The 21734-nt window shown below is 35.4% G+C and overlaps 2 protein-coding genes and 1 non-coding gene across 8 annotated transcripts; 2 read left to right on the forward strand and 1 right to left on the reverse strand.

Moving 5' to 3' along the window:
* Positions 1-2187: 2187 nt before the first annotated feature.
* LOC110631838 (uncharacterized) lies at positions 2188-20799 on the reverse strand. 6 transcript variants are annotated; one of them, XM_058138549.1, is made up of 7 exons: positions 20593-20799; positions 4063-4455; positions 3790-3959; positions 3620-3706; positions 3433-3508; positions 3254-3346; positions 2188-2514 (listed from the first exon to the last, which is right to left on the reverse strand). In XM_058138549.1, the coding sequence occupies exons 3-7, from the start codon at positions 3856-3858 to the stop codon at positions 2318-2320; spliced, it is 522 nt and encodes a 173-aa protein (XP_057994532.1). In that variant the 5' UTR covers positions 3859-3959; positions 4063-4455; positions 20593-20799; the 3' UTR covers positions 2188-2317. The 6 variants fall into 6 exon arrangements, with proteins under 6 accessions (XP_057994532.1, XP_057994531.1, XP_057994533.1 ...); XM_058138548.1 differs by lacking the exon at positions 20593-20799 and adding an exon at positions 5086-5243; XM_058138550.1 differs by lacking the exon at positions 20593-20799 and adding an exon at positions 5167-5241.
* On the forward strand, positions 7347-14651 carry LOC110631833 (cullin-1). Its single transcript, XM_021779799.2, has 20 exons — positions 7347-7493; positions 8094-8270; positions 8356-8455; positions 9290-9475; positions 9639-9686; positions 9772-9975; positions 10050-10127; positions 10993-11082; positions 11178-11258; positions 11347-11406; positions 12017-12043; positions 12125-12211; positions 12311-12460; positions 12571-12626; positions 12714-12834; positions 12927-13088; positions 13228-13371; positions 13481-13699; positions 13826-13993; positions 14273-14651. Exons 2-20 carry the CDS (start codon positions 8143-8145, stop codon positions 14372-14374), a joined length of 2211 nt encoding a protein of 736 aa, XP_021635491.2. The 5' UTR covers positions 7347-7493; positions 8094-8142; the 3' UTR covers positions 14375-14651.
* Positions 20800-21526: 727 nt separating the features above from the next.
* Positions 21527-21615, forward strand: LOC131175213 (small nucleolar RNA Z102/R77). Its single transcript, XR_009145376.1, has one exon. It is a non-coding gene; the product is annotated as a small nucleolar RNA Z102/R77 (small nucleolar RNA).
* Positions 21616-21734: the final 119 nt, after the last annotated feature.

Consider the following 21734-nt stretch of genomic DNA (forward strand, 5'->3'; position numbering starts at 1 on the left):
CCGAAAATCGGTGTCGGAAAATTTTGAAATTTATATTCCCGCGAAGCTCTCGACGAGTGTAGCGCTCTGGTACTCTCGGTTTTCTCGTGGGGTTTACGGTTTGCGAGAAATCTAGCCCAAAATTCAAAATGGGCTAAAACTTCCCGGACAAAAATTGGACAAACCGCTCAATGGATTTTGGTGTTCTTAGTGTCTATGGAAAGCTCTCGAGGTGTAGATAGTGTTTGACACAAAACCCGGCCCAAATGGTGGCCGGATCGGCCGAGAAGACGGCGGGCACAGGCGTCGGGTCGCCGCGACGCGCTGCGTTCAAGAGTCGCCACAATGGGGTGGCTAGGGAGGCGCCGGTTGGGGAGGCGCGCCGGCGAGCTGGGGTGGCTAGGAAGGCGGCTGACCGACGAGAGGAGGTGAGAGGAGAGAGAAAACGGGAGTGAAAGAGAGAGAGGCGACGCGACGCGGGAAGAAAAAGAAGAAGGAGAAGGAGCCGGTCCGATTCGGTTCGGTTCGATTTGGCCAGTTCGATTCAGAATACAAAATTTTAAATTTTTACTCTGCCTTGGGACAGAAAACGAGACCCAAAAATTCAGAAAAAATTCTAGAAAACTCAGAAAAATTTATAGACTCCAAATATATTTTTAGTTTTGTCACGTGGTCTTTAAATTAATTTTTAAAAATCATCAAAGTTTTTATTTTCGGAAAATCGAACCCGATTTCTAAAATCCGAAAAATTTTAAATAATTTCCTAAAATTCAAATAAAATAAAATATCAATATTTACCCAAAAATAATAAATTTTAAAATTAGGAGTGTTACAGATTGTTTCACAAAAAAAATCTACAAGAACATTAGAAATTGCCCTAACATATCTTTATGCCCCCGTTGTCCTCTCTCTCTCTTCCATCTATCTCTCTCTCTCATTCTATCTCCCCTCCCTTACCTTTCTCCTTCTTCATCTCCTTTTTAAAATGATAATTTTTTGCTGTGCAATGGCAAAACTAACGAATAGTAGTAACATCTATGTGCATCGAAGTTGAAGAATACAATATGAAGCACAACATTACACTTCGCGCAGGTGGTAAAATTGAAAAATTCACACCAAAACAAGAATAACTCCTCCAAATAGCTTATTAACAATTCATATATTGCAATCTTCCACTATATAGCGCATGGGAGAGAGCATTAACCAATCACCTTAACTGCAAAGATTTTGGTACCCATAAAACGAAGGAATGCCATAAAAACAAGTAGGGAAAAAATTATTTGATCCCTTAACATACTATAAGAACATCATAAATAAGGAAGGTACACTATCTAAAGAATCAGCATAATATATCAACACCCAACAAAATCAAAACATAATTCTGCACAATAAATCTGAACAATACATAAATTATGCTAAGATCTTAGAAGAGTAAAAACATAACAAATCAACCAAACAAATCTCAACAAAACCAAGTCCCAATTTGCCAAGTAAATAACAAACAAACAAACAACATTGATAATGAGCTGGTATAGGCGAGCAAGAATAGGATCCACTAGTAGTGAGAGTGTCGTTGCGGAAATGGCATTGACAATGAGCTATAATATATAATATGTTGCATTAGATGGAGGGTAATTTACTCGTTTGATGGTTCTGTTCAAACATTTGTGGATGGGTCTATGTCGTGGGGAACTGGGTCTTTGATTCACGACCTGAGTCTTCATCTTCATGAATATGGCGTCAAGTAGAAGCACCACAAGGACAGAGGAGGGTAGTGCATATGGCATTGAGGCACTGAATAACCAAGAACCAAAAAGAAGTGCAGGAAGAAGGAATGGTTTAAGCGAAAGCTTTCTTGAAATGGTTTAAGGAGGAGAATTAGAGTGGGAGGTATAGATCAAAAATGGAGGGAAGGGAGGCTGGCTACGGGGTGAAGACTGGGCTGCATGGTGAAAAAGCTGTTTTAGCCTTAGGGACATAGCTGAGTTTCAAATTAGTCTCGCAACATGGCTTTTTAGCGGAGGATTTGGAGAGGGAGCAAAGGGATAGAAAATGGAGAGGAGGAGGAGCATCCGAGTGGGTTGCAATAAAAGAAGGGAGGGGTAGGTAGATGAGGGGCAGTTTAGTCCGTCCATTTTTTCAAAAAGAGAAAAATGATATCAAATTGACAACATAATCGGCAAACCAATTATTATTGGTGAAGAGGAGTTTTTTGAAATAAAATTAAAGTTCAATGATTTTATTTTAATAAATTGAAGTTGATGAACAAAAATGAAAAAACTCCTAAATTTCAGGGATGGTTAGTGCAATTTAACCATCTCATTAATGCTTCCCAATTTTAATCTCTTGTTCTCCCTCCAGCATATCCACTCTTGCCTTTGATGTCTGAAGAACTTTTCATCCTTCCTGAGTGCTGCATCCGAGAAGACCCTGCCCTGTCTCTAGCATCTGCTACTGCCCCGTTCCAATGCTCAGTGGATGGAAGTGCCCAATCTCCCCTGCTTCCCTGTGCATTCTGTCCACCACTACTAGCCCCTATAACCCAACATAACAGAGCAGACAAGTAATCAGCATCACAACAACACACCAAAATTTCCTAGATAACTTGAGGTATAAAAAAAAATTACTCTATTAAGGCATCTAAAGCTACAATATATTACTCCCACTTAGTGTAGTTAAGTCTCTTTTACTAATTTGTTTAACACCCCATTAATAAGTAAAGAGTGTTGCTATTATTGAAGATCAACAGAGCAGCCCTTCAATAATCATCCTTGCCACACAACCAATGCAAGCAAAAGTAGCTTCAGCTTTACTTCAACTTCACCATGTTTCGGCAGTTCCTCAGTTGGAAAAGATAAGTTCCCAAGATCTTAAAAAGATTCCACAAAATCATTTAGACTATGAATTAAATGACAATGTTTGTCCATCCCACCTAGTGATTTGTTGCCTTGACATCCACAACTTCAATAAAATATACACGCTCTCTTGAAACTGAACATGACACCAGTTCCATGTATTACAATGGTCTACGTAAACTTCTTCATACTCATTTATGCAAAGCATAACCAAGGCAGCAAGTCAAATAAATCAGAAAACAACAGTATAAAACATACTCCAGTCCTTGACTACACATAACTACTACAGTAATAAGTAGCTTGCTAAAATGAGGAAAGAGGAGAGAGGAAAAGCATAATGTAAAATGAGAGACAATTCTCCTAGCCTATGACCACAGCATAGATAAAAGTGGATTTGAAAGGAATTGAAATAATCTTACCCATATTATCAAGGCCACTGAAACTCCCACTCCAACCAGGAAGACAACGTCTGGCATTTCCCTTCCAAGCTTCTTCGAAAACAGCAAGTTCATCTAATGTACCAGTCCAAACCTTTTATATAATCCCAGAGAATGCACCAATATCAATAATGAAAGAATGACAAACAATGAGTGCATACCTTCTTGAAGATTATGCAAGGTCTGCATGGTATCCACCTTACCATCTGAATTAAGCTTCCTTGTAAGGGTATGACCCTATAAAATAATGTGCTACATTAAAGCATGATTTAACCAGCTAAGTAATAATCCAAATTGTGAAATGAATAGGAAAAGCTATCAAAATGATAATGGCCAGTAATACTGAACAAATAACGTGTTGTGAAGTCCTCTAGAAATCCTGTGAGTGGCTTGCCTTGAAACACTATCAGCTTCTTTGCTTTCTTCAATTGTCAACTGTTTCAGAAAAGCCACCCAAGTAACAGGACTATAACAAAATAATCCAGGTCAAAATAATTTCAAAAAGGCACATTACGTACTCCATCACTCCCAGTTCTTGTACTCTTCAATGAAGTATAGTAAGATCCATTGGGGCCACCATACGTCATGGTAGAACTCTGAAAAGTAAAGCTATGAGTTTGGGGCTGCTGCTCTATGTCATGGAATCTATTATGGCCATTTATATACTGCCAATGCTTATTCTCCCTCTCTGCGACAAAAATAGAAAAGACAAGCCAGTTTCCTTAGACTAACAAAATCAAAGTGTAAACATGCTCATTAATCATAAAATAGAATGCAACAACAAACTTCACCTTTAGCATCATCATCTGGATAACATATGGCTCCTTGCTTCTACCATGTTTTCTTGGATTCTCTTTCTTGTCTTTATCAGCTTCATCTTTTTCATCATCAGAGTTTAGCTCTTCGATAATTGGCCCCCCGGACAATTTAGTCTTTGGAGCTTGGTGCTCAAGAAATGCAGATGGAAACATGCTAGCAAATGGACCCCTATTAGAACCAAAAAAACTCGACTCAAACAATCCCCTAAAGGACGTGTAAAGAAAGGATCATCAAATGGGTCCCTTCCACCAAAAAAACTGGACAACAAACTCCTGTGACCCCCAAAAGCACCAAAGGGATCACCAAAATCAGAGAATGGATCCCTATTGCTTCTCCCTCCTTGCATTTTCAGACAAGTACAACCCCTGAAAAAGGGCAAATATTCCCAAAACACAATTGTTCAACATATTAATCGCATTAGCTTTTGTAATCACAGAAAAGCTACAAAACTAACACAAATGAATCATAATACAACACATACAATAAAAAAAAAAAATGCTTACACACCAATGGGCTTTTAGCTCAGTGGTAAGAACAGTAAGTTCTCGAGTTCAAGTAATATGAACATCAAGCAAGCTTGAAATCTAAACTCTAAAACACCAGAATTAGAACTCAAATTTTCGCACAATCATCTGCAAATGGTAGCGCAAACTCTACAATGTACCAACGAAATCAGGAGAATAAAGCACAACATACACAGAAAATATTGAGTAGAAACCTTCATAAATCGGGAATCATCGATGTCCATATTACCTTGAAGCCATATAGAGAGAGAGAAAAAAAAAAAAAAGAAGGAAACTTTTTCTTGTATGACCCGAATAGGCAACTTCCATAATCTGCCACACCATTATACAGTAAAACACAGCTAATTTGGACTTCATAAAGAAAAAAAAATTCAATAAATAAAAAAATACCACTAATCAAAACAAAAATAGTGTCTCTAGTACACGGCGAATTCTTCAATAATTCCAAATCCTAGAACCCAGAAAGAATACCTTCAAAACACCCAAACGATGACGGGCAATTGCGAGAAAATTGAAGAATGAAAATCAAGAGAACTAAAAAGAGACCCTAACCAGCACGATGATAGAGTGCTTTACTGCAGAGTTTTGTCGCGTAGGTAGAAATGTTTAACCGCCAGCAGGAGAGAATGGATCCTGTCTCTCTGCACCATAAAGCGGGATATTACTGTCGCCAATCCGCACGTGCCAGGAGATTTTGCAGTACAAAGTTCCAAAACTACCATTCTAATGTCAATCAATATCCCCAAACTAGCCTTTCAAACTGTCAATATTCCTAAACTACCCTTCAAATTAGGCAAATGGGAAACGACGATTTTCTCTTCTCCAGGCTCCAGCGCCAGCAATTCGATTGTCAAACAGGACACAGGAGCAGAGCTCAACTGCATGTGTCGATTCTTTTTCTCTGAACTAAAATGGGTTTTCATGTGAATTGGAAAATTATTTTTAGAATCTTGTAAAATTTCATAAATCATTTCTAATTTTGGTTATTTTCCATACATATATTAGAATCAGCAAAACACTTTCTCGCTCGCATTTTCCTGGATTCTTATTTCCATCGTTCCTAATCTCCAATTGGTACTTATTTATCGATTCGTGTTTGATCTTTATTCTTTTTCAATTATTAGTTCTGTTCAAGTTTAAGATGTTGCAGTTTACGTTGGCCTATTTCTGCGTGTTGCATGGAGTTGTGTTCCATTTTATTGATTCCAGGTTTTTTCGTCTTCTTGCATTTTTCATCTTCTCAATCATCTCTTTCTTGAGGGGTTTTTGTTCTATCTCCGAGGTTTTTGAAGACTCATTAACATGGTAAGTTGTTTTGCTTAGCTTCTTCTTCTTCTTCTTCTTCTTCTTCTACAAATTTTTCTTATATGTCCTTTAATTTTATTTCTTCTTCTAAATAGATGTATTGATTGGTTTATGACTGTAATCATTTTGAAGTAACTCGTTGTTGGAGAATGACACAATGATCATATGATATATTTCCCTACCCTATTGGTTTGATTGCTGGGGATGATGCCTATTTTTCTTTTCATACGCAGCTCATTTACACCACATCTTTAATAAATGGAAGATATGTGTATGCCGATTAATTGTGCCACTTAACAAAACAGAGGGTTTCCCTTATGAGGACGTCACATAAAATATGACTTAATATTGTAATTAAATATATATATGCACACTTTGTGAATTATTTTTTATTTATTTTAATAATATATTTGAATATTTACTAAAATTTCTAAAAAAAGATAAGAATGAGAATGAGCATTTCTCTAGACAATTTTAGTTTTATTATCTTATTTTTAGATAAATGTATTTTTTTAATATAATATCAATATTTATTAGGATCAATTATTAAATTAGATATTATCTAATATTAATAATTAAATTTATAATTAAAAAAATAAATTAAAAATAAATTTTAAATTCAATTAAAATTTATCTAATAAAATTAATTTTATTTTAAAAATAAAATTTTAAATATTTTATATTTTTTAAATAAAATAATTAATAATAATTATGTCAAATGTTAATTAATAATATAAACGAATATATTTTGATTAATAATTTCGAGACTTATATATATATATATATATATTAAAACACATTGACTATTATTTCCTTGCTCCTATGAAGACAGAATGGCTGAAATACCGTCATTATCAAAAGGGCCTACAATCATATATCAGCATGATTTTCATAAACCATGACTGAGAAACTAAAACAACATCACCACAAGAGATCGTTATGGTGAGGCTGTTGCTCGATTTAAATGCTCCGCCAGAAGAAGATGGTTGCAGAGCCAGCTAAACAACATCAACTTGTTGATTTTCAAATGATGAGAATTTTTCTACTCTAGTTATTCTAATTTCCTTACACGGAAACTTTCTACCCAAATTAAAAATATTAACTTATTTGCTGGAACTTCAGAGAAAATGTAGCTACCTTTGAATAATATACTCATATATAGTATGTGATTTTAATACAGAAGAATATATCGCACAAGAAATATGAAAATATTCCGATATACTTTTCAACAATCTTCAAAAGCTCCAATAAAAAACGAGTTATTTAATATTAATAAAGAGGTATATTAAGAAAAAAAAAATTATGTAAATTTTATTACTTTATTTGTGCTTGTGGGAGGCAGGGGGAGGGAGTAGTTGGTTGTAAAGCTCTTCACCATCAAATAAAACACTTTCCCGGTTTACAATTTTCGCTCCCTTTTTTAGTGCGACCCGATACATCTCCTTCTCTCTCTAGCGGATTACTTAATCGATAGGGTTAGGGTTTCTCTGCAACTCCTTCTCTCTTTGAAAAGCCATCGGCTCCCGTTTTGATTGTCCTCAATTCTTATTCTCATTGTTTTCAATCTTCCTTCGGTATGTATTGCTCAATTTGAGGGTTTATTTATTTATTTATTTGTTTGTTTGTTTGTTTCTTATTAATTATGCTTCTTAAAATCTATGGGGTTCGATGAGTATGATTGGTTGCAATGGGAGCTTTCAATAGTTTATTTGTTGATTATCTGCGTTTCGGGCAGTGTTTATCTCGTGTTTTTAACGAATATTGTTGCGTTTTGGTTAATTTCTGGCTATGACTGTTTATGGATTAGCTATTATATTTACTGCTTTTCAATCTGCATTGTTTGTACGTTTTCATTATTTGTTCTTTTATTACAATGAAACCTGTAGTTTGAATTTTTGTGACTTCTATGTCGTTTTGGCTTTATATATAGGTTTTTGTTTGTTCACGTGTCATCATTGCTTATAATGCTGATTTGTTTTGGTATATCCTTCCGCGAATTATTACCAATGAAATTGTAATGAAGCTCAATATTTTAGTTTTGTAAGGAAAAACCTTAATATATCTTTTTTATGCAATACTAATAAATTCTGCTGCTTATTGTAAATTTTGTTGAAATGTTTGTTGAGGGTTATATATTTGTGATCTCTTTCCTAATCTCATTACTCACTGGTCAGGTTTTAGTAACTTGCTTTGCATTTTGAGAGGAATTGTTCCTCTACAACCATGGAACGCAGGACAATCGACTTGGATCAAGGATGGGATTTTATGCAGAAAGGAATCACAAAGCTGAAGATTATTCTGGAAGGATCACTAGAGCAATTCAGCTCAGAAGAATATATGATGCATTACACGTAATCTTTCATTTATTCAATTTAGTGTGATGAACCTTCATATAGTTTTTGCCTGTTCTTATTTTTCCCAATTCGAACACTACAGGACTATATACAATATGTGTACACAGAAGCCCCCTCATGATTATTCTCAGCAGCTTTATGACAAGTACAGAGAGTCTTTTGAAGATTATATTAATTCCATGGTAAGAAGATAAATTGAATTAATCTTTTGTTCTTAAATTTATTGTAGTGATTACATGTTAGAAATATGTGTTTGTGGAATATATGGGTCAATATAGACAATATGTTTTGTTTCTTTATTAAGCTGAAGGTTTGGATGACTTCTTAGTTTTGATTTTCTCAGTTGTGTTGGGTAACCATAGTTATTAATCCTAGAGCCTAGGCACACACCTTGCACCTGAGAAGTGAGTTGCAAAAGAAACAAAATAAGCAACTAATCTTATATGAGGTAACTACCCATAAGGTAACGACTATCTAGGTAATCTATTTGCTTTCTTAGTTTCACTTCATATTTCATTTTCTGAATTCTCTATGTAGTAAGTAGGATAAAGGCTTGATCTTAATCAATACAAATTAGGAGTTATGGCTACAAGAGAATTGTAGTGTAGTTTTAGATCTGGTCTATAATAAAACAACTGTGAATGAGTCAACTGCTATATTGCTATTTGGTATTATAGGACACAATAAACATATGCGAGAGGAGGGAAATTGATTACTTTGTGAATGCGGTGTTATTTTAAAGCAGGATGGTTATATATGGATGGCTTGTTGCATATGATGTATTATCGATTCTTCTGTCAGAATATAGATTTGCTTTTGCAATTCTTTCTGTGAGAACACTCTACGTGGTTGTGATTTGTAATGAGAATGTGGCTGATTTCATGTCAAAGTATATCCTGAGTTCAAATTTTACTGGTATAAATTATGGACCATTTTTTTTTAAATTAATGAATAACTTGACTTCATGATGTAACTTATCCATTGAGTTACAATTCCAACTTTGTATTCTGAATCAGGTGCTGCCATCTATACGAGAGAAGCATGATGAGTTTATGCTGAGGGAGATTGTGAAAAGATGGTCTAACCATAAACTTATGGTTAGGTGGCTGTCACGCTTCTTTCATTATTTGGATCGCTACTTTATTGCTCGGAGGTCGCTTCCTCCTCTTAATGAAGTTGGGCTGACTTGCTTCCGTGACCTGGTTTGTCAATTCTATATACCACACCTTGTTTCTTATGCCAGAGTGAAGTGAATGTGAACAGCCTTAAACTTAGGCTTAATTTCTATTTTTTTCCCTATGATTATTTCTTCCCTCTCTGTTGATTGTTTAGATGATTCTTTTGTTACCTTTATCTCTTGTTCAGGTCTATCAGGAAGTATATGAAAAAGCTAGAGATGGTGTGATTGTTCTTGTATGTTACTTGTTCTCTATAATTATAATTGTAGCTCTTATTTTTTTCCAATAAAATGTTGAGCATCCATTTTTTCGGACTTCAGATTGATAAAGAACGTGAGGGAGAGCAGATTGACAGGGCATTGTTGAAGAATGTTTTAGATATATTTGTTGAGATTGGAATGGGTACAATGGATCGTTATGAACAAGATTTTGAAGCACGCATGCTTCAAGATACTGGTGCTTACTATTCTCGTAAGGCATCAAACTGGATTTTGGAGGATTCTTGTCCAGACTACATGTTGAAGGCAAGTACTTGTACTAATTCATTGTTGTTTTATGATTAACTTTTGTGATCCTGACACCTCTCATGAGCTTTCAGTCGGAGGAATGCTTGAAGAAGGAGAGGGATAGAGTTTCTCATTATTTGCATTCAAGCAGTGAGCTAAAGTTAGTGGAGGTTCGTTTAATTTCATGTTTTATATATTTCTTGACTGAATAGGGGGGTAGAGTGTTTTCCTTTTCCATGTACTGTAAGGGGAAAAAACTGTTTCTTATTATTGAAGTAAATGCATGTGAACAAAGTTAATTATTGAAATAGAACATTATTTTTCGTTTTAGTTATGAAAGATAAAATTCTTGGATTGGAGTTAAAAGGAAATACTTATTAATGTGGGTTTCATATTCTCGTGATATGACTTATTTATTAACTTTACAAAATTTTCAGGAATCCATTTGAGTTCGACATATTGAATTGGATAGCTAGGGTATTCACATAGTTTCTTCAGGAAAAAGTTTGGTTAGGATCTAGCATATCTAGATCTTAGTGAAAGTTTAGCCTAAACCAACCAGAGTGGAAACAAAGGTTCCATATAGCATACTCCGACTTGATTAGAACGAGGTTGAGTTCAGGCTTACTTCCTCTGATAACACCCCTAAGATGCGCATCTGAAATTTTTAGCAGAATCACCACCCCAGTGATAATGGGTTGGTAATATTGTGTTTTAAGTTTTAATATGTTGTATGAAGCTTTTATGCACATTACATAATGCATAGCTGATTTCAAATCTTAGTCAAAACTATGTCTCATACTGGCATATAAGTGATAAATTGACCAAACTGCAAAAGAAATAGAAATATCTTTAAATCAATAATCCCACTTCTATTCAGAACGTTTCTTGTTCTACTGTCATTTAGAAAGTATTATGAAGCAGCATGTGGAGATATTATTATACATTCATTATTTAAGATGTTACGACTTTAAGGGTTTGGGTTCTTATAAAAATGACCTATTCTATATTTATTGTTTTATATTTTGTTTGTAGAAAGTGCAACATGAGTTGTTGGTGGTCTATGCAAACCAATTGCTTGAAAAGGAGCATTCTGGATGCCGTGCATTGCTTCGAGATGATAAGGTAATATTGTCTGCAAGGCTTCATCTTTTGAATTATCTCTGGTTATTCTCGCAGGATATGGTAAATAATTATCTGGTTTTGTTTATGCTGCGCAGGTGGAGGATCTTTCAAGGATGTATAGGCTTTATCATAAAATACCCAAAGGCTTGGAACCTGTTGCTACCGTTTTCAAGCAGGTTGGCGGCTGGTCTCTTCATTTATGCTATTTTGGTAGAAAAGGGCCTAGCTTGTTTTTCTTGGTTACTGACACTTTCCTTTTTACAGCATATTACTGCTGAAGGGACAGTCTTGGTCCAGCAAGCTGAAGATGCTGCAAGTAGCCTGGTTCGTTATTATGATTGGCTTTCTTTTAGGTTTTTTTTTTTTTTAACAAAATTGTTCCATACTTTCATTCTGGCATGAGAAAGCAACTTCTCTGTGTTTGTGTTTCTGTTTGTGTGTGTGTTTTTTTTTGGGGGGGTGGTTGGGGTGGGGGGATGGTGGTGTGAAGGAATTGATAGAAAAGAAAATGAGGAAATTTTGTAGAAGGTGAAATTAACTATCACTCCTCTTGTTTGTATTCAAGGACGAAAGAAAATTGCAGAAGATTGTTTTATTACAACATTTGTTATGGGCATATGTGTAATTTAATTCATTCACTCTACTTTGTCCGCAAAAGTATCTTTTGGTCCAATGGGAAAATTTTTCTTCCTTCTTTTCCTCTTTCCTACTTACCAAGTTACATCATTCTTGCAGTTGCATTAGGTGTCCTTTCTCGCTCTCCTTTCTTTCTTTGCCCCTTTCCTTTCTCCATTTCTCAACATATGTTCTGGGTTGAAAACACTTGGGATTTTTTAGGTTATGTTGGAACTTCATGTATCTGTAACTGAATTTTATTATTATTTTCAATTGTTTGTCTGTGGAGCTAAGTGTTGACAATTAAGCGCTTCTACAGGCTGTGAATGGTGGTGTACAGGAACAGGTAAATCCCCCTACTTATATGTTATAGATATCTGGGAATAAGATGGAGGCCCAATATTTTATTGATTGGTGTGATCTTCAGGTTCTTGTGAGAAAAATAATTGAGCTGCATGACAAATATATGGCATACGTGAATGATTGTTTTCAAAATCACACCCTCTTTCACAAGGTTTGTGGCATTTGTGCTGTATGTATCATTATGTTTCTCTAAGTTTTGTCCTATCACATTGTCTAAGTATGTTTTCTCTATCTGTTGGTGATTCATTAGGCCATGAAAGAGGCTTTTGAGATATTCTGTAATAAAACAGTTGCTGGCAGTTCAAGCGCAGAACTACTGGCAACTTTTTGTGATAATATCCTCAAGAAGGGTGGAAGTGAGAAACTGAGCGATGAAGCCATAGAAGAAATGCTGGAAAAGGTGGCATATCAAAATATTCATTGTATAAAAAATCTGATTTCGATGTAGTGTTTAGACAGGTGTTTTAGGTTTTCTCTGGCATTGATTTCCGTTGTGGTTGAATTTTGTAGGTAGTAAAATTGCTGGCGTATATCAGTGATAAGGACCTTTTTGCTGAATTCTACAGGTAAATTTAATCTTTAGTTGGTATCATTTTGTATAATTTTTCTTCATTTATTTCCAGTATTCATTTTGGTTTTCTGCCTGTTGGCAGAAAGAAGCTTGCTCGGCGTCTTCTTTTTGACCGGAGTGCTAATGATGATCATGAAAGGAGTATTCTTACAAAACTGAAGCAGCAGTGTGGTGGGCAGTTCACTTCAAAGATGGAGGGGATGGTAAATTGGCCCTGAGTAATTAGGTGATATATATTAATAGTAATATCCATTTAACTTAGTGATTTCTCTTGGAATTATTTTTTCTTTTCCAGGTTACTGATTTGACGCTGGCAAGGGAAAATCAGACAAGCTTTGAGAAATATCTTGGCAATAACCCGAATGCACATCCTGGGATTGATTTAACAGTTACTGTTCTTACAACTGGATTTTGGCCCAGCTATAAATCCTCTGATCTCAATCTTCCAGCAGAGATGGTAAACATCCTTTTATACTTGATACTAATATTGATACTAATATTTGTTTGTATAATATGAACATTGTGGTAAGTTTGATGGGCTTTTTCTATGCTTTTTCCCTATATCAGGCAAATATTTAGAAATATTTTTGTTTCAGGTCAGGGGTGTTGAAATTTTCAAGGAATTCTATGATAAAAAAAGCAAGCACCGGAAGCTAACATGGATCTATTCATTGGGGTCTTGCCATCTCAATGGCAAGTTTGAGCAAAAAACTATTGAGCTGATTGTGTCAACCTACCAGGTTTGTTATCTTAATCCCTGCATTTGTGGGAATGGTGAATGTTGGCTCATATTTCATTGTTAAATCTAGATGCTTGATTCAGACTGACATTTCTGTCTATACTCTACAGGCTGCTCTCCTGCTGCTTTTTAACTCTTCGGACAGACTCAGTTATTCTGAGATTATGACTCAGTTAAACTTGACCCATGATGACTTGGTTAGAGTGGTTCATTCCTTGTCTTGTGCCAAGTACAAGATCCTTACGAAGGAACCAAATACAAAGACCATTTCCCAAACAGACTACTTTGAAGTTAACCACAAGTTCACTGACAGAATGAGAAGAATCAAGGTAACTTTTAACATGATAATTTTCACTGTTGGATTGTTTGCTGTTGAAACCAGATCACCAGGACTGTTGGCTTCTAACTATTGTTTTGTTGAAGATATAAACATTTGAAAATTGTCCCAATTGTAGATTCCTCTCCCCCCAGTAGATGAAAGAAAGAAGGTTGTTGAAGACGTTGATAAGGACAGGAGATATGCTATTGATGCTGCAATTGTGCGCATAATGAAGAGTCGGAAAGTTTTGGGCCATCAACAATTAGTCTCAGAGTGTGTCGAGCAGTTGAGTCGCATGTTCAAGGTATGGCATATACTTTTGATCATGAATACATATTAGCAAAAAGAACAAGTTGGGGAACTTTGGCTACTGACTGAGTTAATTTAGGAACTCTGTTCTGATATTCCTTTCTTTTATATGCATGGTTACACCTTGTTCAAAAATCCTCAATAAACCCTTTCTGGATGAATTGGAATTGTAGCATAGCCATCATAAATTAGCATAAAAGAGAAATAAGAAGTTTTGATGGAGCTTCCTTCATGTTTTTTCTTTGTCCTTATGACTATGGATTTAAATTTGCAGCCTGACATTAAGGCAATTAAGAAGCGAATGGAAGATCTGATCACTCGAGACTACTTGGAGAGAGATAAGGAGAACCCAAACATGTTTAGGTACTTGGCATAATTCAACAAGCAATACAGTAATGGGCCTTTGGTTGAAAATGGCATGTTTTTGCTGAGAGGGATCAGAAAGAGTATATAGTTAACAGCGACTTACAATTTGCAAATTGATGTAAATGATGTAGTTGCAGTGTTTATTTAGTAATTTAATGATATTATAAGTCAACAGTGTCAAAGAATTTATTTTTTTATTTTGCCTTAAAAGCAGTTTTGGGCGATGGTTATCTTTCCATCTTTTGTTGGAGAAAAATTAATAGAAGTATCAATTTTCCTTCGGCTTAGAGAGACCCGCTTTGATGTTATTCTTTGTTCATCTTCTTATATAGCAGTAGCAATGCATGCGTCGCTATTTCAAATCATGACACCTCCCTTCCAAGTAAAGTAACTTGAAAATGATTGTGAGGATTTCAAATGTTATTAATTCAACTTTTTGTTAATTTTTACATTACTGGTAGAATGTAAGCAATTTGATAAGAATTGAATCATTAACTCTCAAAGTGTCAAAATGCAAATTTCATGAAACCTTTTGCACTATTCCAAAAAAAAAAAAAAAAAAAAAGGGCTTACCATAAGCGTAGATCAATGTTTGCTATTTAGGTTCCCCGTACATATTTGGGAACATATTAGACAAACGAGCACGCAATAGACGAAAACAAGACAATTGATTAAGAAAGAATGCTCACGAAATGAACCGAAAAGAAGAATGCTCATGAAATCTTTGTTCCGAAAAAATTAGAAGCATAGCCAGCAACAGAGGACAATATTTAATTTAGTTATGTTAGCTACACTGCAAGCACAAAATACTTTTGGCAGATGAAGCAAGATTTGACATATGTACAGAATTGTATAGTTTTAACCTTCAGCATAATCCAGTCGTACAAAATTCTAATATTTCAAGGCATGCCGCCAATATTTCTCGCATAGATAGTAAACCAGGCATAAAAGTGTTCAAGGATCTTGCCAATGTGAGCTGCTTCTTCCGGGATGCCTAAGCCATAAGAAGGTAATGAAGAGGAGTGGCAATTTAACAGTCTGTGTTGCCAAATACAGTTAGAGCTGCTGGAGTTGGAGTTCATCTAAATCTGGTCTTGTTGGATATTCAAAACCCCGAAGCACTGTCATGCGTTTCAAATCATCTTCAGAATAAGCAGGGATGAGCCAGTACCTCTTGTCCATCCCAAACACCTAATATAGAAATAGATAATCCACCATGATCAATGTTGTATTTTGCATGGATGCCAGAACATATTTATACGCACATAGGTTTGCTAAGGGATACATGAGTTCTCAAACATGATCCAGAATGAAACCAGAATTTCTGGTGAAGGGAAGAAAAGTTAAAGAAAACATAACTATCACACATACTCTTCTCAGTAATATTCCATTCCAAATTTCCAATAAAACCAATAGCTGAACATTTTAAAATATGAGGTTGCAATCTTATATGCAAATTGCAAAATAATTCAGAAAATCAGTCGCAAGTTGTGAAATCACTCATCAACGGTTTTTAATACACAAATAAGCTCAACTCAACTAAGATTTAATCCCATATGAGTTGGGATGGAACTAGATTTGTTTCCTTCATTTCACTTGGTATAGGACTATATTTTCAGAAAAATATAGAGCCACTAATCCTTTTTCTTTCCCTTATGTTATCCCCCCTTGCTTTCTTTTCTCTTTTCACTTCAATGTGGTCATGCTTATAAATAGGTTTTGGTGGTCTACAATGCCCATATTTAAACCATCTCAATGTCCCTTCCCCTAATTGGTGCCACTGTCACCTTTCTACAAATGCATTCACTTTTTTTTTATCATGTCCATCATTTGATTTCCACATCCATCATAATAGCCTCATTTTTGCCACTCTAATCTTGTGATCATGTTGCTTTTCACCGCACACATTTCATTCAAATACATAGGCTACAAAAGTAGATAAGAGGCTAAAACTTGAAAACATATATATATATATAATTGTTGACATAAAACATAAAACAAGGAAAAGAAGATGAATAAAGAACCAGCCTAGTCCTACAACAGTTTGAAGTCTTGCAAGACTCCATAAACAAGAAAAAAATGTGATGATTTAATAGGAACTCGTCACCAATAATGCCATTGTAAATACATCAAAGTGCTACTACCTATAGGCTTTGGCCAGTGAAGCCACGACAAAGAAATGCAATATTCCAATTTCCAATTGTTTTGTCATACTAGCATAAAATTTTAATCTTTTGACTAAATTTGCATCAGTAACAACAAAAGGAGAAGAATCCAAATTAAGAGAAGGTTAACTGCATATAGGGGCTTGAACAAGCAAACATTGTCAATGCACCAAGCCAACAACGGCACCAGGTATCAATTTATAATTTTGACTAAACTCATTTGTGCTATAGGAGTGACCGAAGGAAATTTGTACCAAATATTAGAGGTCTACAACACATTAGGTTCCAAACCTTAACTTCAGTAACATTATGATAGTTGCAGATGAGGGATTACTTCATGCAAGTTTAAATCAAGTGAGTAACCCTTTTTTCTCCGGCAGCAGAATAGCAGGATGGACGACCAGTATCCAACAGAAATGGTTATAAAAAGAAATATGAAACATACATGTATTTATAGAGAAGCAAGAACATGAATACAAGAGAAAACAAACATTCAACAAAAGGCAAATGTAACCTGTTCAAAGTTGTTCTTCCGTCCAAGATCATATCGCCATTTAGGATCAGTTTTCTTCTCATATGCCTGAAAAAAGGAAAATTGAGAAAGAAAAACTGTTATGTGAGACACTATCTCAAGGCCTTTACTAATTTGAGGGAAAGAAAGCTAACCATATATGGCAGAAGGCATCACCTCAATGGTGGTTGTATTGGCTAGTACCAATGAGATGTGCATAATCAGGAAGCCCATAACACTCAATGCAAAAGATAAGTTCAATACTGAAATAGTTGGACAATAACAATAAGGATACAAAAATAAATTGAAAACATAATATTATGTATCAGTTTCTGTCCAACTCACCAAATGTAATAAAAGTGGCTACAAGGGTTCCTGGTGTTCCAGATATTTCGCCTTCAGTAAAAATGCAATAAATAGCCGCAATAATGATAAAGTAACAACAGTTGTCTCAAGAAATGTGTAAACCTGCATAAGAAAATAAACAGAAGAATCCCATAGATATTAAATAGCAGTTGGTTTCAATAGAAAAATATGTTTGTAGGAGAGATTTGCATGCAACTTACATGATATGGATGTCAACACTCAACACTCAACATACCTAGCAAAATTGCTTTGTCTAAATCAAAAGAAGAAAAGGGGAAGAGAGTTGGGGTTACCTTTGGGGGCATTAGGGGAGAACTAGCCCAATAACTTAGATGGAATAAGATTCCAAAATGGGATTTGGAGTGCCACTTTTCCGTGTAGGTAGACTAATAGCCTAACTATTTGGATAGAGAATGTTGATCTGCATGAAATTAAGAACCAGAAGTTCAGTTTATAGGAGAGAGTCTGTCCATGTGGCCAAAAAGGTTGTTAGCAAATCCATTTGCCATTCATTTGATGTGGGATCCACATGCTACATTACGTTTGTAATTCATCTTTTAGTGATGAAAATAAACGCAATTTTATTTGCTATCCTTTTTATGGGGCCTAACATGCTCATAGATGGCAGGATTCTAATGTGAAAGGTCGAATATACACAAAGTACCCACTCTGCACACATAATTGTACTGCAGAGGAAAAACAATCTATAGTTTTTCTTCTAGAAAGTAATATTATGAAAACACCAACCATATAGCGTTGAATGAAAATTTTTTACTGACCAAGTTTAGAAGCTGACCAACACAAACCTTGTTACGAAGATTTGAAACATATCCAGGACATCTATTTTTTTATATGCATGAGGAAAGTTAATAGTCAGCTAGATGGAGAAAAATAATCCATGTAGCTCACCCCAACTAAATTGAGATCGAGAAAAAATTTACTTATGGAAAATTTATTTTGAACATAAACCTCAAACAAGTAACATAAGAGTCCATCTAGTTCAAGATCATTAATATCCATGCCATTCTAGCATATGGATTAACAGTCAAGTTTCGAACAATAATTAGCATACCAAGAAAAGAAGGAAATACTTGTAGTTCAATGCCCCAACACAATTTGCAAACCAAACACAATGATGGTCCATTTTCAATATACATCTTCCACCTGGAAGAAATTAACAAATTAAGCCACATTTAATTAGACAGCACATATCAATAGGCTTTCTTTGAAAGAAATATATGTAAAGAACTTACAAACAGAACAATGATGACATCGAGGTGGTTAAAATTGGTTGCACTTTCGACAGAATCGCATTCTTTGGTTAGCTGGCTCACCAAGTACAGATTACTGGTTTAAACCTAAATTTGCACCGCCGTGCTCTAACCTTATCAATGGATCTGCATCACCTCTCTCCTCATCAATTGATGGCCTCCAACTTGTTGGGACACCACCTGGATCCGTTAGAACAGTAGCAAAGTAGCTCCATAATAGCATCACCAACTACATAATGGAAATCAACAAACAGAAGTTCAGCATGATAGATTTATTTTTGAGATCATCAAGCGTCATTATTCATGTTGTAGAGTGCTATCATGTTCTCCAAATACCTTCACCGATATCATCCAACTTTTGGTGGATAACATGGCATCTACTCATTATGCACAGACGGAAGGCAGCACATATCTGGTAACTTGTCACATCAGTCAACAGTTATATGGGTAAATGGGTGAGCCTTGGCACAATGGTAAGGTTAGTCCTTTGTAACCGAAAGGTCATGAGTTCAATTAGTAGAAACAGCCTCTTTGCACCAAAAAGAAGAAAAAAAGAAAGGAGGTAAGGGAAAGGTTGCATATGATAGATGATCCTTTCAAGATACTTGCAAAGTGAGAAGCCTTGTGCACTGGGATGTCTTTTTGTCTGTTATCGTTTTCCTTTATTTATTTTGCTAAACATAAGAGATTCAAAACCTTTTAAGTCCTACAACACACAATCTTTTTTCCCAAATTATCCAACCAATCACATACAAACTACAACGAAAAATACCAGAAAATTTCATCGATCTCTTGGACAGAATGGCTAATCCCACCAAACAGTACCTTGAAAAAATCAAGTCAGCACAAATTCTTTGTATAGTTGAAAAGAAACTAAAACAAACTGAGTAAAAACTATAAATATTTTGCATATCATAAAACAGCTCTTCGATAATTGGCCCCCTGGACAATTTAGGCTTTGGAGCTTGGTGCTCAAGAAATGCAGATGGAAACATGCTAGCAAATGGACCCCTATTAGAACCAAAAAAACTCGACTCAAACAATCCCCCTAAAGGACGTGTAAAGAAAGGAACGTCAAATGGGTCCCTTCCACCAAAAAAACGGGACAACAAACTCCTGTGAACCCCAAAAGCACCAAAGGGATCACCAAAATCAGAGAATGGATCCCTATTGCTTCTCCCTCCTTGCATTTTCAGACAAAGTACAACCCCTGAAAAAGGACAAATATTCCCAAAACACAATTGTTCAACATATTAATCGCATTAGCTTTTGTAATCACAGAAAAGCTACAAAACTAACACAAATGAATCATAATACAACACATACAATAAAAAAAAAATGCTTACACACCATTGGGCTTTTAGCTCAGTGGTAAGAACAGTAAGTTCTCGAGTTCAAGTAATATGAACATCAAGCAAGCTTGAAATCTAAACTCTAAAACACCAGAATTAGAACTCAAATTTTCGCACAATCATCTGCACATGGTAGCGCAAACTCTACAATGTACCAACGAAATCAGGAGAATAAAGCACAGCATACACAGAAAATATTGAGTAGAAACCTTCAAAAATCGGGAATCATCGATGTCCATATTACCTTGAAGCCATATAGAGAGAGAAAAAAAAAAAAAAAAGAAGGAAACTTTTTCTTGTATGACCCGAATAGGCGACTTCCATAATCTGCCACACCATTATACAGTAAAACACAGCTAATTTGGACTTCATAAAGAAAAAAAAATTCAATAAATAAAAAATACCACTAATCAAAACAAAAATAGTCTCTAGTACACGGCGAATTCTTCAATAATTCCAAATCCTAGAACCCAGAAAGAATACCTTCAAAACACCCAAACGATGACGGGCAATTGCGAGAAAATTGAAGAATGAAAATCAAGAGAACTAAAAGTGAACCTAACCAGCACGACGATAGAGTGCTATACTGCAGAGGTTTCGTCCCTCTTTTGTCGCGCAGGTAGAAATGTTTAACCGCCAGCAGGAGAGAATGGATCCTGTCTCTCTGCACCATAAAGCGGGATATTACTGTCGCCAATCCGCACGTGCCAGGAGATTTTGCAGTACAAAGTTCCAAAACTACCATTCTAATGTCAATCAATATCCCCAAACTAGCCTTTCAAACTGTCAATATGCCTAAACTACCCTTTAAATCAGGCGAATGAGAAACGACGATTTTCTCTTCTCCAGGCTCCAGCGCCAGCAATTCGATTGTCAAACAGGACACAGGAGCAGGGCTCAACTGCGTGCGTCAATTCTTTTTCTCTGAGCTAAAATGGGTTTTCATGTGAATTGGAAAATTATTTTTAGAATCTTGTAAAATTTCATAAATCATTTCTAATTTTTTATTATTTTCCATACATATAATTAGAATCAGCAAAACACTTTCTCGCTCGCATTTTCCTGGATTCTAATTTCCATCGTTCCTAATCTCCAGTTGGTACTTATTTATCGATTCGTGTTTGATCTTTATTCTTTTTCAATTATTAGTTCTGTTCAAGTTTAAGATGTTGCAGTTTACGTTGGCCTATTTCTGCGTGTTTCATAGACTTGTGTTCCATTTTATTGATTCCAGGTTTTTCGTCTTCTTGCATTTTTCATCTTCTCAATTCTCTTTCTTGAGGGGTTTTTGTTCTATCTCCGAGGTTTTTGAAGACTCATTAACATGGTAAGTTGTTTTGCTTAGCTTCTTCTTCTTCTTCTTCTTCTTCTTCTTCTTCTTCTTCTACAAATTTTTCTTATATGTCGTTTAATTTTATTTCTTCTTCTAAATAGATGTATTGATTGGTTTATGACTGTAATCATTTTGAAGTAACTCATTGTTGTTGGAGAATGATACAATGATCATATGATGTATTTCCCCACCCTATCGGTTTGATTGCTGGGGATGATGGCATCAGTTTTGTATTAGCTCTCTCTGTTTGTTCTCCTCTTATATATGCCTATTTTTCTTTTCATACGCAGCTCATTTACACCACATCTTTAATAAATGGAAGATATGTGTATGCCGATTAATTGGGCCATTTACCAAAACAGAGGGTTTCCC

The sequence above is a fragment of the Hevea brasiliensis genome, chromosome 16, assembly GCF_030052815.1.
Source record: "Hevea brasiliensis isolate MT/VB/25A 57/8 chromosome 16, ASM3005281v1, whole genome shotgun sequence".
Lineage (NCBI taxonomy): Eukaryota > Viridiplantae > Streptophyta > Magnoliopsida > Malpighiales > Euphorbiaceae > Hevea > Hevea brasiliensis.